We start from the raw sequence: 17286 nt of genomic DNA, 5'->3' as shown, positions 1-17286 counted from the left end.
AGGCAGTATTTTTCAAAATTGAATAATATTTGCGATACTTACGATATACTTGATATAATTATAATACCCGGTAAGTTGTAATAACACCAGTCTCAACACATCAATGTTTCAATACCTGCACAAGAAAATTTGTACAAGCAGTTCTACTGTAACATTCACGCGACTGACTGACCCGGGTAGAAAATTCAGCAGCACAATTGGCAGAAAAAGGCAAAAGATTCACTAGCAAGAACAGGCAGGGAAATTAATGGGGGGTTTATAATTTATCTACAATAAATCAGTATAAAGTATGATACAAAAAAAGAAGTTTTCCATAAATGCAACTAGATATTAACCACTGAACACCAGGCAGCAACAGCAAGACGTGTGCAATGTACAGTACAGTAATATCTTCGTGGAATACTCTAGGTAACAAATCTTTATTATCTAGTCATTCATTCTATGGGACGGTCCGTCCCTCGTAACGATCTTCAAGAGTGAAGTACTTCCCCATCTGGAGTACTGTCACCACACTGCCCACAACTGTTTCCCTTTTACAGTACATTATACAAGGCTTCCCTGACACCACCGAGTGAGAACTACTACGTCCTTCACATGCGAAGAAAAATACTACTTGCTGTATGGTCAAAATTCATAGAAATTGCATAACAGGTAATGGAAATACATCTTTCCTGTACACTATGTTATCAGAATGAATTTACTCTGTTGGTACAGAAGCATATATACTTTACTTCCATTACTATACAGTACTTTGCTTAGTACAGTACCTCATAACTGTGAAGGATCGAACAGTTTACATACCAAATTTTGTTGTTAAACATTTATTCTCAATACCCTGTACTAAATACTGTACTGTACAGGAAACATTGGTTTGCTCACTGTAAAATTACAATAGTTAGTTTACTGCAGTTACAGACACCTGATGCTCAACACCCTGACATTCTCACCACAGCACACAAGGTACAGTCCCCTTCACTAGGGGCCTATCAGGTTTTGTGTAGTGTGGCACCCTGCGTTTATTTACATTCGACAGAAGGAAACTTGCAATAGTAAACATACTATGGAATCAAATTAAAACAATATGAAAAAAATGGACGGAAATAAAGTCCACAGGAAAAAAGTCACATGACTTGTACACATTTTCAACACAATATATATACTGTATATGATGGCATTGCACGTAGGTTAGGTTTTTTCCGTGCCTTTTTATGTGACTTTTTTCCTACAACCGAAAAAATACCCCATGATAATGATTTGTGGAAAGTTTATATGACGAGCCCTGTTAACACAATTGTGAAGGGGACTGTACATGTAACTATAAACAATGCTTGTGGTGTAATTGATACAGTATATACCCTAAATGATTAAACAAGCAGAACTAATACTGTATTTGTAATATACTAAGAGCTCCGAGTTAATATTTTAATATCTGCCTATTTTTGTACATTCGTAGAAAGTGACGGTTTAGAGGTGCAGATTGTCTAATTTCTGGATCACAGCACTGGGTAAATTTGTTTTCAATTATTTCGTTTTCTATGTTTATTAAAAATAAGTTTTTTTCAGGCAAAAGCAATTACTGTACTGTACAATAACACATTCAATACTTTTCAAAGATCACATGTCCTCACATGATGACTACAAGGTCAACATTAAAGACAAGCATATTTATGAAGTTTACCCGAGACTATTTTGTACCACAAGCCCAGAGGAAGGCAACAGTCACCTAGTTTATTGCTTCCCTAGCATAGATAATGATTTTTTCTTACAGGAAAGTTATTTCTCTCAGAATCTAAAATATACTGTACTACCTGTACCATCAACCCTTCGGTAATACTGGCCATGGTCAGAAATCTCAACCCCTCGTGGTCTTTCAATGCAAATAGCGTCGTTTACAATTTCACCCCCCTACAGTCTATCAATGCAGATTGCATCAGTAATAGGAAAAAAAAAACGTTTTAGTAAACATTGGGTAGAGCATTCCAGGCCCAACTGCCAGCCCAGGAGACTAGGAGGATATTGTGGTCGATAAACCAGTGCTCACTTTGAAATAGTGCTGTGCAGAATGGGTTGAACCAGCACAGGAGCTCTTAGCAATGCAATTTACATCAAAAGACAACAAGAGGGTTAAAGGAATAAGGAGTAGTAGCCCCAGTATCAAACACAAATTTGACTACTGTATCACCAATTGTTCTGGTTGTTTATACGTACTGTAACTCTCAGGAAGTGTTTAATAAGACTTTCAATAAACCAGGTAATTACTGTACTACCTCATACAACAGATAATCTTGACCTAACCTTACCTCACACATTGACAGGTACAGTACAGGGTATCTCTTTACAATGTCTCCAAATAAAAGCCTTACCTCCATGGCCATCTTTGAACACCTTAAGTTTCATAGGATTCATTACACAACAACCCCATGATGAAGGTTTATTGATGATAATTATTATGTACACGGTGCATATCACATAATGGTATGGAATGGCCAGCTGAACTGGGAAGATCTAATGTGAGTTTCTATGTTGGCAAAACACAGACCATGATGCATTTTGTTTTATCAATTTCAGTTAAGTCCAAACAGCTTAGTCCAGAATTATATTAATATATCTGCTTGAATGGTCCCATGAGTTCCTTCCAAAGGCTTACACATGCTGACTTACAATGCACATTTTCTCTCACTTAAAAATTTGCCTACATCATGACCTCAGATGTTATACATATCCCGCTGGTGCATCAGCTAACACAATTAAATTCCATAAATTCTACATAAACTTACACCGATCATAACTTAAAAATCTAGAAACTAATCTAGTTGACAGCCACCAGGGGATGCGGGTGGCAGCCACATGGCCAGAGCCACCAGCTGCCCAACACAACCTTCCTCTAACTAAACCCAAAATCAATTCTAAAAAAAAAATGATGAGTAAAAATGTAGGTTGCCACCTCCCAGGCAAAAAGGGTCAGCTAGTCTGGGAGCCTGACCAGAATATGAGCGGCTCTCTTGAACAACACTTCACCAGCCAATGCCTGTTCCAAGGCTCAACCCCATGTGATGTGGGTAAATAATCCAGAGCTTTACTCCTCTACAGTGGCAGATAAGTTAAGATGCAACAATTTTAAATTAAAATTGCATCCAAGTTATAAAATGTTGAGTAACTTCACCTTGGCAGATTAATAAAATCCTTGGCTAAGATTTCCTTATGTTTTTTGACCAACTTTGAGAGATCAAATAGACTTATTCATCCAATACAGTGATGATTATCAGTCACCACTAGTCAGAACACAGGAGCAGCATAATTAAAACTTTTAAAAAGTCAGATCACAGAATAAATAAAATCTGTAGACCTAAACAGTCTAAATTATCTGGATAATACTTAGACAGCCTTTGAGGACCGTTTTGATTCTATTCCTTGAAACTTAATAAAAGAGTGGCATGTGATCATGAAGATGTAACTAGTACAGACTGCACAGGAGCAACACTTCCCTCCCTCCCTCCCTTCTTTGCTTAGAAATTTTGTCCACAATCAATCTGACATGTATTGTATAGTTCAGTATCTGAAGTGCAAATTCATTTACTACATTCCTATATATATAACAGTTCATATAAAATTATATTAAATATCTAAGAATATACTATAGATAAATAACTATTTAACACAAGTTACAGAATTGAACTTATCGACCCACAGCGCCTCAAGTCTCATGTCCAGTAAAAACCTCTTTACTCCTGTGAACAATTCCCGACTTACACTAGTGAATAGAAAAATTAATTCATACACGCAAAATAGCTTAGCATAGCAAAACTACATACAAATACTTAAAATTATGGATTTGTGTAATAAATATTAAAGGTACACAATTTAACCTCAATAAAATACAACTCTATTATTCCTTTGTGTTCTGTCCCAAAGTTGCACATTCCCTTCACTATAACCTAGTGAGACTAAAAATACTCAGACCATATTGGGCCTATATTAAGGGTACGAATGAGGATGTACAAGACCACTCCAACAATACATCTTCACTGTGCAAGTTACCAAAATATCATCTTTGGTCATTCATTAGTCAACACCTGAATATGACTGACTGTCTACTCATCTTCCTCTTCTTCACCATCACCATACTCATTCCTAGACATGTTCATTGGCTCTCCCATGAAGTTATATTCAGCAGTGGCCATGTCAATAGCCCACTGGAACTTCTGACGCTGAGTTTTGTTGTAAACCTTCTCGACGGGAACTCCATACTTCTTGCACCACGCCACCGAGATACGAGGATCCAGATAGTTGAGCTTAGAAGTACCTAGAGCAATAGTCTTGTTTTCCTCTTTGTCTGTTGCAGAGAGTACCAGCTTCTCTAACTGCTCCTTCAAGCGTTCCAGGGCCTTCTTCTTCTTCTCGTATCCCATCTTTTCTTTCTGGGAGCCGCCTGATTTTGCTGCCTTTTTCAACTGCTTGCAATCCCTCTCTGTTTCTTCTATTTGCTCTTTCTTATCATCAATCTTCTTCTGTAAATTTGCCATTGACTTATCAAAGGTCTTGGGGGCTGCACGTTGATGGTTACATAGCAACGCCACAGCTCGATTTGCTCTGTTGTATGATAGAACTTTAGCAGGCAGTGGGTCTTCTTCATTTGTAAGGAGATCAAGCTGTTCTTGCAGAGTGCGAGAAGCGTTGTACGTACGGAAAACCTTAGCAGTTAAACCGTCCATCAACTCATTCAAGTGTTTATTCAGGATTTGCGTCTGAAAAGAAAATGATAAATGTAAATTTCAATTCCATGAAGCAAAAACATACGAATTGAAATTCCCTATCAATACACTAACAACAATGGTAGTCAAATTCCATCATAAGAATATATATGAAACAAAAAATTAAATCCTTACATAGAATTCTTTCAAACACAAGTATTTGCCCAGTTTTCTTGATTTTACAACCTTTACCAACACATGGGGGAGAAAACAGTTCTCATTGCACAAAAATCATACAGTACAGTACTGAGGAGACAATTCTTGCTTCTTAAGTTCTTCAACGAGTCATCTAATAAAGGATGTATCAGGCCAAACTTTAACCCTTACAAGGTACCTCCAGACCAATATTATACTACAGTATATCCACTCCATGACATCTTTATGTACCAGGAATACTTCTAAACTACATTACAGTACAATATTTTTTCTTTACTCTACAGCCCCTTGTTCTCTGGTACAGTGGCCAGCATCAACAGAAACACAGCTTACCCCTCATTCATTGACCCCTTCACTAAGGTGATACTACTTTCAATATTTTATTTGGCTGCCAGACAATGTAATTCAGTTCAGAGAGGAACCTGTACACCATGTACAAATGTGTGACTGTGATGGTGTACCTTCTCATATTCAAGTAAATTACTAGTTAACTAAAATCAGGTCAATCAGAAACACAAAAATACTTGCTCATGTACAATACAAGATGTATTAATAGTAATGTGCAAATCGGTGCGATTGTACCTACTGTATATAAAAAAAACTCACATTGAGACGGTCGAAGAGATCATTTCCATCCTCCTTGTTTTCCTTAAAGAGTTGTAGGTTCTTGAATACCCTCCTCTCCACCGACTCCTCATTGTAATACCGAATAGAATCTTTACCCAGGAAGTCAAACACTACCACGTACTCCTTGCCATCCTTCTCTTCATGTAGCGATATGTGTTCTACACGCAGAGAGCAGCAACCGACTGTGTCTGCCTGGTCCTCATCTTTCTCGTTACCCGCTCGAAGTGCTAGCTGTTGGGAAAAGATAACCGGTTAATGTCCGGCAGGCAAAGAATTCAGCATACCCGGTACTTGGCTTGCTCTTATGATTAACACTCATGGATCTATTGTAGTAGGGTACATTTAACATACAGTATTGGTATACTTAACATACTGATATATATATATATATATATATATATATATATATATATATATATATATATATATATATATATATATATATATATATATATATATATATATATATATATATATATATATATATATATAGTGACCTCGATTGTAAACTCAATCCGTTCCAGAAGGTCGTTCGTTAACCAGCAAAACCATTGTTTCAATGGGTTTTGGGTAATTGGTTCCAGCTCACCGAAAATTTCCTAAATTCAACAAAAATGGTAGAAAAGTTCACTTACTTTGAGGTATGTATGTAGAAGGCTCCTGATGATGATGATGGGATTTAGAATGGGGGTGGAGGAGAAGGAAGAAGAGAAGGCATTGGTGGAAGAGAAGTCACCCATGGCGCCATTTCACCCATAAAATTTTAGCTCTTGGTGTAATTCAAGATTATTTTCTTTAAATCAACACTGCACTGCATTATATATTGTCAATATGTAAAATATATTTCAAAATGACCAATAATTTGCTTGGAAACAGAAAAAAAGCGTTTAGTTGAAGAGAGTCTCAAGCAAGATGTTACCTCCAGTGAAAACAGAGAGAGACTAACGCCTGTTTGCTGTGTTAAGAGGCTGGATGCCGCGCATTAAACTAGTCACTTTACCTTCAATTATGTTCAATAATTGTTAAAATGACTAAAAAATTGTTAAAATGACTAAAAAATTAATATTAAACTTTTAAAATTATTGAATAGTATAAACTTCTTGATATTTACTAAAATAGAAAGGAATTTAAGCCCTAGAACCGATTAATGTATTGGCGGACTGATATTAAAGCTGGTTGCCCGGTCAGTGCAAGCGAAAACATGTTGAGGTCGGTTCGTAAGAAATTCGTTAAACGAGGGGTCACTGTATATATATATATACAGGTTGTACCTCTCTAGTCCAGCAACCTCGGGACCTGACCGGTGCCGGACCATGGAAATTCACCCTTTTCCTGGATAGATAGTGACTTGTGCTTATGCCTGGAAGCACTAGCACCACTTTCTCTGCGTCATGGTCTCTTTGAAGACATATTGAAGGGTTAAATGTCATATAGTAGCTTCTCAAATTTCGCAAGTTTTTAATTCTTAATGTATTTTATTGGAACACACAAAAAATTAAATAAATAAAAATTTTAACGGCGGAAACTTGAATTTTGACGGGTTTGAACGGCCCGTCAACGTGCAGACGACGTGCATAATCGTGTAAACAGCGTCATTTCTCTTATGTACAAAAGATTCATTATTGTTTATTACTGAATGTCTTTTTTATTGAATTAATGTTTATGTGTGCAAAATGCGCAATACAATTCATTAATAATACGTAGAAAATTAAAACACACGAGGAAATGACACAGCATTGTTTTCGTTGATTACAAAACCGGTGACTGACTGGTTCTACATATAAAACTGAAGAAAATAAGACCTTGGTTGTAGCTGTAGTAAAATTAATATGGTTGTTTTAAGTAATGTTATTTAATGTTAATAAATGGAACAATAGAATTAGCTAACGATAATGGTAAAGAAAAAGAGAGATCGCATATGTAAGTGCGCATGCGCACACGTGAAAACATATCGTCATTACTTTACAAAAGAATATGAAAGCAACACTTATTTACTGTTCATATATATTTTCATTAATGTTTCTGAATTTGTTTTTATTGAATTAATGTACGTGTGTGCAAAATTAACAATACAATTTATTAATAATATGTGGAATATTAGAGGAGACGAGACGGCTGCCGGCATTGTTTATGTTAAAGCTTATGAAACCAGTGGCTGATTGGTTCTACATATAAAACTGAAGAAAATAAGACCCTGAGTTTAGCTGTAGTAAAATTAATGTAAAAAATGAATATGGTTGCTTGAAGTACCTGTAATGTTATTTAATGTTAATAAATGGAACAATATAAGTAGCTAACCATTAATGGTAAAAAAAAAAAGTGAGACTGCTCGTATGTAAGTGCGCACATGTGAAAACATATTGTCATTACTCTACATAAGAATATGAAAGCAACACTTATTTACTGCTCATATATATTGAAGGGTTAAATGTTGTACTCTGTATAGACAAGCAGAGAGAGAGAGAGAGCAGCCGAACTGCCGGATGTAAACAAACCTTAATTTCCCGCGGCTTTGTTGTTTTGTTTTTTTAGGGGATTAGCCCACCCGGGCATAGGTCACTGACCCACATTGGGGCCTGAGGGGCAAAAATTTAATACTCCTGTAATAATAATAATAATAAGATAAAAAAACAGATAAAAAAAAAGCTGCCTATCTACCTATTGGACAAACTAAAATCGTTCCGGACCACGTTTCCGGACCACAGAATGCCGGACTAGAGAGGTACAACCTGTGTGTGTGTGTATATATATATATATATATATATATATATATATATATATATATATATATATATATATATATATATATATATATATATATATATATATATATATATATATATATATATATATATATATATATGTTTATATAAAACACTGGTATATTTAACATATTGGTAATTTAATATAGTGGTATATTTAACAAACTGGTACATTTAACACTATCTGATGAAAACTAATATTTCCATAGAAAAAATACAGTTACCTTATCAATGAAATATAGAGCAACAGCACGTTGTCTTATCCGCATTTCTTTACTCTTCCAGTCGAACCTATATTGTTCCCGAATATTGTCCACACGCCGGTGCAATTTTCGAGCCATCTCATATTTCTGCCAATCTTTTTCACCCTTGAGTTTAGAGGCAGCATTTAGCATTACATACTTGGTCTGACCTTGAACGTTTTCCACCCAACAGGCTAACCACGTTACTGATGGATCTGCTCGTACCTGGAAAAAAGATATAGTGTATAAATATATTTGATGCTTTACCATCCAGAAAAAAAATATATATATATATATATATATATATATATATATATATATATATATATATATATATATATATATATATATATATATATATATATATATATATATATTATATATATATATATATATAAAGCCCAGGCCGACTGCTAGGGTAAAGGTTTAGAAAAATAGTCCTTGGAAAATTCTCATTCAATGTCAAGAAGAACTGACACACAAAACACTAGTACAGTACCTGTACTGTAATGTACAGCTAAAACATATCTTATTCATTTTTACAGACAGTCCAGTTAGAAATTGCAAAATATACTGCTTCTTCGGTAGAGTAAGAATGACTCACTTCTTTCCATTTATGTCCTGCAGGTGGCTTGGGTATCACAGAGTCCTTGGAACAGTTGATGATGACATCCTCTGGCATGATGCGCTTCTTCAACATGCCTTGTTTGGGATGCTCCCCACGGCCACGGAATAACCCCGGAGGTTCTATCTTAAAGTTGCCGATGCGCTGTTTGTGACTGTCAATGTTGCACCAACCGTACTCAGCGATGAGAGCTTCGTTCTTTTCTTTAAGAGCTTTCCTCTCTTCTTTGGAGCGATTTTTTCTATCCTCGTTCTGTTGCACATAATAAGCGTGAATACGGCGAAAGTCACACTTACTAATGTCTGTAATGACTTCCCTCTCCTTAGATGTCATAACCTGAAATAAAAATAAACATTATTCCAAGCTATATTATATAATACTCCTATTCAATTTTATTACATTAGTCAAACTTACTTTTACTACTGTAAATACAAATTCTGAACAACAGTCAATCTCTTTTTATCAATCATCCATCACATTGGAAGGAAAATGAGCATCACCAGGAACAACAAAGTTAACCTACATTTGCAAGGAGTTGAATGAACCATTAGCACTCTCTATCATCTACAATAAAATGCACCATTAGCACTCACTATCCTCAATGAAATGCACCTTTATCACTCCCTATCATCCTAATTGACAGCATCATTAGCACTCACTATTTTCCTCAACTGAATGCACCACTAGCATTCTCCATTATCCACAATCATCCCTGCCATGACAGACACCACTAGCAAGATCAACCTGAAAAGGTAATCAAATATAATCACCTTTCTCCAGTCCTTCATGAAGTTACTGTTAAAGACCTCTTTGGTGGTGTAATCATGCTCCAACATACGGGCGTAGAACCCAGCCACCTCCTCGGCTTCCTCACTAAGATGCATGTGCTCCCCGTTGTAGTAGAACTTGACATTACTCGGAAGCGGCACGTACGCCTCGGCCATTAGTGGTCCCTTGTGTTCCAAGAAAGTCCACTTAAGTCCGTCATCACGTTTGGTTTCCTCCCACCTGAAAGAGTAAACAAATGCTACATCCCAAATTCATTTATCATCTAACCCCTCACTATGGCTAACACCAGTTGATTTTATTCAGCAGAAAGAGAGAAACCCCCATACACAGGCAGTTAATGTCTGTATTACAAGAAACAGATCCATAAGTGAGTTGACTTTTCACTCTAAACAGTGACCTTGATCTTTGCCCTAATAACTTTTTTCATGTGTGCGAAGTTCACTGAAATGCCCAAGTGAAGCGGAAGGTAGAGTGCAAACAAATATCTGCGCTGACTAAGATTTTTTTGTGATGACAGTATCTCACATGTTACAACCCAAACCTTAATTCTTTCTTACTGTGAAACTTGCATAACACATATACATGGAGGAAAGGTGAGAACACACAAATAAGGAAGACGTTTCATTTAGAGTAATATCAAGATTGAAAATGTGTGGAGGCTTAATCATTAGGAAAAAGGTTACTATCGCTACTTATCCAGTGCCTCCATAAGTGATGTTGTACATACAAGACATTAACTGGCCTGTTATTGTAGCACAATGTTGACCAACAAAATTAGCACTAATTGGCTATCAAGTATGTAGCAGTAATAAAATATTCCTACAATGACCAAAAGATGCTGCTGATAATAATAACAGTAGTACTAACCGGATATCAAGTATGTAGCAGTGACAAACTATTTCTAAAATGGCCATAACAACAATGATGATGTTAACAATTAAAATAGCACTAACTTGCTATCAGAAGCAGTATATGTAACAGTGATAAAATATGCCTCTAATGGCCATAATCAATGATGATAACAAATAGTACAAACCATTTCCACACTGGCTCCTCCTCCTTCTTGGGCTTCTTGGTGGGAGACTCTGATTGGGACCCCGGAGAAGACATTAACTTTGATCCCCTTGATTTCTTCTCTTTCTTCTCCTTCTTAACTTTCTTCTTCTCCTGTAGTAAAAGAATGAAATGATACTGTATCTTCAGGTAAATTCATAGGTGTTGACCCTGACCAGCAGCAAATGAATCCCTAACCCCCCCCCCCCACTGAATAAAGGCAAAATGGACCTCAAGAAACCTGAAACTTCCAACTTTCACTTATGATGGTTGCCATTTAAGGGTTAAGGTGAGCATAACATAATTACCTGTTAATAATGATAAGGCATGTGATTGAGATAACCACTGATTAGGTTAACACAATATATAATCACACCTACTGATCATTGATTCAAACATATAGGGCTAAAAGTAGTGATTGTGACACATAAGATACAGTTAGTGCCACCCTCTTTCTGCCACTACTGCAAGGTGGCTAGATGTTATACCAATGTCTCCTTTTGTCTGCTACTATTCACTCCTTATGCAAAAAGAAATGTTCTTCTAAATGTGCTCTTCTTCCACCAAAACAGACCTTAGTATATATCTTAACTTAAATTCCTTCACCACACAACCAAGGACCAGGGCGTGTCTGTCAAACTCATTTTCAAAGGCGAGTTTGATTTAACCAAGTTTAAGTGTTAGCTAGGAGAGTAAAAGATACAAGTGTGGCATGCAAGCCATATTTTTTACGCCCCTGATCTATCTGTTTAACTTATGGCCCTTCACCATACAACTTAAGATCACCAATCATCACCATGTCCATCCATCCCCCAAAGACTATCTCAAACTAAGTAAATGTACCCTGTCATTCCCAGAAGCAAGGAATACTGTATTACAATGTGCTCTGCAGCATAACTCAGCATCAGCAGAGAGATTATCCCTGTAAAAGCATAATTAAATTTAGTTTTTGTTTGTGATTCTCTTAATTATCCTCCATTTGAAATGCCCCATTAAAAAATAATAATACTGTACTGTGAAACCTCTATTTAACAGACTATATGGAGAGGTGAGTTGGCTATCAAGGCCAGGTCTGTTTGATGATAAAACCTCCATATAACAGATTACACAAAGAGAAGTCCATTATATGGAAGTTTCAATATGAAAATGGACACACTACAACTATCTTACCGGCTTAAAATCATCATCCTCATCTTCTTCTTTGATTTTTTTCCTCTTCTTCTCTTTGGGTTCTGTTTTCACCTTCTTGCGAATGGCCAAAGGTTTGTCATCCTCCTCATCATCTTCCTCTTTTATATGTGTCCGATGTGACTGAAGGAGGCGAGAGAGAGCAAGTGAGCCTTGGTTAATTAAAATTGTTTTCAAAATAATGAAATTCCCCTCACACTGCCCTCACCAACCTGATGTCCTCCCCCCCCCCACCCCCACACTTTCATGAATCGTGTAAACAAAATCTTTCTACATACCCTAAATACTGCACTGGCTCAAGTCTGATCTCTTAAGTGTTTTGTTTTGGTACTAAAAATTTATCTAATTACTTCATAACCCTTTTACTTTTTTCAATTATCATCACAAAATAAAGGGTCATGATTTTATTTGAGAATCCTTAATGATTAAATGTATTTTAGGACGTGCAATAAACGGGAACCTAAAAATCAGCAGGAATAAAGTCTGATTTTCTCAATGATTAGACTTTATTTTAGGTACTACCTGTTTATTGCACACCCTAAAATAAATATACAGGGTAGTACAGTAATCATTTTGTGTTCCCAAATAAAAAAAATTTACTATGAATACGAAATATTTTTCAAAAGATGAAACGAACACAATATCTACATTCTGCTTAAGTTTATAGCAGGTACATTATAGGGTTAAGCATACTTAGCCTTCGAAAGCAATGCAACCAATGAGGAAGCAATGTTTATGTATCAGACCAGAACAGTCCATTTCTTTCACTCATCTTCCCTTCCCATTATCATGTACAACAGGTGTGGGTGGCCATAAGCAAGAGCATACACAATACATTCTCTCCTGCTATTCAACACAATGAGTGACTTTAGCATCCAATTACTTACATTCAATATCAATGTGTTGGTCTTTACCATGAAAAGTAATGTAATGTGAGGTTGAATAATGTTCATCTATTTTACTGGGCATTTCAGAAATAGGTTTCATAATTCTGGAGGTGTATTCCCAAGAAATACATAAGGATAAATGACTCCATGACCATAGTGTCATTACTCCATAGTTTTGGAGTTATAACACATGACAATTGGGGTTGGAATGAGATAAAATCTATGGAGTATAAATAAAATATATAGTGTTGCAGGTACAATTGTGATGAGAAATAGGTAGTCAACTCGTTCAAGGAACGAATTATTCATTATGTTTTTCATTTTCATCTTGCAAGTTGTTTGTATTATGTTTGTTTATGTATTGTTCTAGGTTACATAGTATATTGTTGTACAGTACCTGTATTATAAATTATGCATTATTTTTGTCAATGTTTACATCCATGTACTGAGTAATAGACAAGCTGGCCACTGTGAGGTTAGTTGGTAAGTCTACCAGTGGCTGACTCCCTCCCCTAGCTTCTTGACGTGCTGTTATTCTGCCCTGCGCTGTGTACACGTATCCGGTGTCTCTGAGGGTTTTGCGTTTGTGCTACTGAATGGTCACCTCACAGCTAAGTTTACTCTGTGTATTTAGATTAGGGTTATCATTATAATGTATATTGTGATAGGTAACACTTATTCCATGTGCTAATTGTAGGATTAGAGGTTCTTGTCTTTTTGTCCCTGGTGTTGTTTCTCAGTTGTAGGTGATGTAATTTCATTTTCACCTTTTGGTGTATATAGTGTAAATATGTTTAACCCTTTGGCCCTGGGTGACGTTCCAGAACATCCGCCTATTTTCCCACCATTTTTTTTAATTAATTTTGGATTTTTTTCTCGATTTAGCCCTGGGGCTTAAGGGTTAATATTCAATATATTATAGCAGTTTCTAGTGTATTATGAATATTCCTTGTGTTTTCATGTTGTGGAACATTACTATAACTTCAAGACAAGTATGTCCCATAACACACTTTATTTGTAATCATATGCAATGTGATATGAATTTTACAGTAAATGTTCAAAGTTATGACCCTCTTCCTGAATGTAGGCTTCAGCCGTTGCAAAAGTGATTGTTGTACATGTCTGAAAAGTCCATCGTGTGGCAATGCCTTGCACTCGACGCCACAGTTCCTTACTAGCTGGGACCTCTGTAGCATACACTTTGTTTTTTAACTTGACCCCACAAGTATAAGTCAACTGGATTTAGGTCAGGTGATCAAGGTAGGCATGGAACAGGATACCCATCATTTAGGAATTCTTTTATTACTTGAGCAAAATGAGCAGGGGCACCATCATGCGTGTACCACAATTGTTGACGTATCCTAATGGGCACATCCTGAAGCATCATTAGCAAAATGACCTCAAGAAAATGTGTGCACGTTTCACCTGTCACTCGCTGGGGTAGCAGATATGAGCATGCGTATTGCATACATTAACAATGCCATCTCTTGCAAACGTTGTTTCATCTGTAAAAAAAAGACTTAAAGATGGAAGCCAACATTTGTGAGCATTCTGCCTTAGCAACCATTGACAAAACTGCAGCTGCTGAGGATAGTCATTTTCAGTAAGATGTTGGACCTTTTGATGGTGGTATGGATGAAGCTGATGTTTGTGTAGGGTCTTCCAAATGGTAGAAACCGACACCTGCACTCATTGGCGATTCGTCGAATACTTGTCCCAGGATCGTCTTCAATGATGCCCAATATTTTCTCCTTTGTGTTGAATATCTGCCAGTCTTGTGGTCTCCCTCTGTCAATCGCAACTGCACATGGCCGAAAGATACCAGAGTTTATTGTAACTGACGATCAACAGCAAGAAACGTCGGACATGGTGACACCCTATGGTCCAGATAATGTTCCCTTCACTGCATTTCCTGTAGCTACTCCAGCTACCCCAAGAACAATCAGCTTAAAAAAAGTCAACTTATTTCAAAGCCTTGCTGCAATTTAGGACACCATAAATATTCCCATCAATATGTATTTCATATAAATAATATTGTTTAGGTTTTCTGAAGCCACAAAAAGCCTTGGCATCAGCTTCATGACTTTTTTAATGTCTGGCTTTAGCTTTGTCACATTCCAATGGTTTCAGCTTCAAAGCCGGAGGCTTGGCTTCGTCCCATGCCTGATTGTCACTATGGTCATGGAGTCATTTATCCTAAGTATGTCTCAGGACTATACCCTCGAATTATGAAACACATTTCCGAAACACCCTGTATTATACCGGGTATATATTAAAATATTTTACTTGTTTACAAAACGAAATTTTGAGGGGGGGGGTGGTGGTGTTGAAGGTCCAGGCATGCACCCCCGTTACTTCTCTATTTCCTAATAATAAGTTCAATTTATATGAATGTGGTGTAAGCAAGGTTGTCAAGAACCTAACTTGCTTGTACGTACGCACTTGCACACACACACACACACATGAAGGTTTGCAGCTCAAAACAATATATGTACTGTAATGTGTCATGCATAAAAATTTGCTATAAACTATAATTCTAGCTAGACTAGTACATCCAAAGCTAACAGTACAGTACTCACATATGTTGAGTCATGCAAAATATATGCACCACACCCTCAAGAAGATAAAAATACTATATCAGAACATTACAGAATAAATCAAATACAGTACAGTATACAGGTATATACATAACATACCTCAAAATGAATCATACAACTTGTGCACACGCCCACACTTCTAACCCAAAGATTTCCTTATGCTGGCATATATTTTTTTCTCGTGTTCTCTTTTCCTCTATCTAAATATGACGCCAACAATCACTCTGCTCCACATTTAGTTCATAATTTACCTTTCTTCGCTTTAAAACCTCAATTTCTACATCAATTTACTGGAATCTTGTACAGCATTTCTACAATTTTCCCATAAAGTACAACCACCCACAGAGATACCCAGTACATTAATAACTATCAATGGCTCACTAATACTTGCATCACAGTGTAGTCTGGATATAACTACTGTATTATAATTATGCAAAGTCAAATAAATTATAACAGTAATACAAACCATGCAGCCTTACTTAGGAATCTACAAAATACTAAAAAATCTATAAAAAAGTTGATGGTACTTGCACAGCCATTTCCCCAGGTCACCATGCCAAGAACGATGTATACGATCTACGAGCGCTAATGAAGGCTGAGAAGATGATGATGTGGGTGGAGTTTCCAGCACATCTAGCTAGTATACAGGTATTCTAACACTCACCAATGGTATATCATCCTCATCATCATCCAGCTGTTCCTCAGGCTCTTCTTTACTCACCGGAAGGCCTTCATCCTCCTCCTCCTCCATCGGCTCTTCCTTCACCGGTTCATTGATCACCAGCTTGTCCTCCTCCTCACTCTCTAACTGTTCTTCTTTTATACACATATCTTCTTCTTTGATAGGCTCAGGCTCCAGTGCTTCCACCTTTACCTCCATCTTAACCTATTGAATATTAAAAAAGTACAACATATTTCAGTTCAGGACATAACATTGCGGTCAGTAACATAGCACAAGAAGAAAAGAAATCATAGCACAATGCACTGACTTAAACTGCACCCCTGTAAAAAACCATACAGTATTTAAGGTTTATTCTTGTAGCAGTTTCAAAAAAATTAAATCCAAGACTTAAGGATAAAAAAAAAATTGTAATATTTAAGGTATAAGTGAACATTACAATTCAATGTGTGACACACAAGAGGGAAAGCAAATAATCTTACCTACAGTGTCTCTAATTTTAGGGATACCACCAAGGCTATTGTTAGCCCCTTCACTACGGTGACATCACTTAATATTTTATTCGGTTAACGCAAAACAATTTTATTCAGCTCAGAAGGGATCCTGTACACAAGAGGTTAAAAAGTATAAAGAATGTTAAAATTACAGTATATCTCCTTGGCTGGTTATGCCTCTACAACTATGAAATCAAATTAGAAGTAAGTGACCACTTGACAGCCTTGTATATTCAATGCTGATACTGCATGTAGTGTACTTATACTGAGCTTTTGACTCCAAAGACCAACAAAACTTAACACAGTATATATATTAGGTGCCTTCAAGAAAACTTGGGCTCTCAACTGGCTCAGCCATGTTAACATTATGATATTTTATTGACTCTGTATCTGTGTTCTTCTGGCTAAATAAACACATAAGTACAAATCATTAACC

General features: G+C 36.5%; 1 protein-coding gene across 2 annotated transcripts in view; it reads right to left on the bottom strand.

Annotated features, from left to right (window-relative positions):
- Window positions 1-2418: 2418 nt before the first annotated feature.
- The window catches only part of LOC121865445 (DNA topoisomerase I, mitochondrial-like), a 20535-nt gene continuing 5667 nt past the window's right edge, over window positions 2419-17286 (bottom strand). The window contains exons 4-11 of one of the 2 annotated variants that reach the window (XM_042364879.1): window positions 16342-16563; window positions 12176-12316; window positions 10989-11119; window positions 9934-10171; window positions 9143-9499; window positions 8521-8763; window positions 5514-5765; window positions 2419-4745 (exon numbers count right to left, since the gene is read on the bottom strand). In XM_042364879.1, coding sequence (XP_042220813.1) covers window positions 4092-4745; window positions 5514-5765; window positions 8521-8763; window positions 9143-9499; window positions 9934-10171; window positions 10989-11119; window positions 12176-12316; window positions 16342-16563 — 2238 coding nt within the window. In that variant the 3' untranslated portion in view covers window positions 2419-4091. The remainder of the gene's footprint in view (window positions 4746-5513; window positions 5766-8520; window positions 8764-9142; window positions 9500-9933; window positions 10172-10988; window positions 11120-12175; window positions 12317-16341; window positions 16564-17286) is intronic. The other variant, XM_042364880.1, reaches the window with a different exon arrangement.

Source organism: Homarus americanus, unplaced genomic scaffold (genome assembly GCF_018991925.1).
Source record: "Homarus americanus isolate GMGI-L3 unplaced genomic scaffold, GMGI_Hamer_2.0 scaffold25483, whole genome shotgun sequence".
Classification (NCBI taxonomy): Eukaryota; Metazoa; Arthropoda; class Malacostraca; order Decapoda; family Nephropidae; genus Homarus; species Homarus americanus.
Note: the sequence above shows the minus strand (reverse complement) of the source record. Positions and strands in the feature narration are given on the sequence as shown.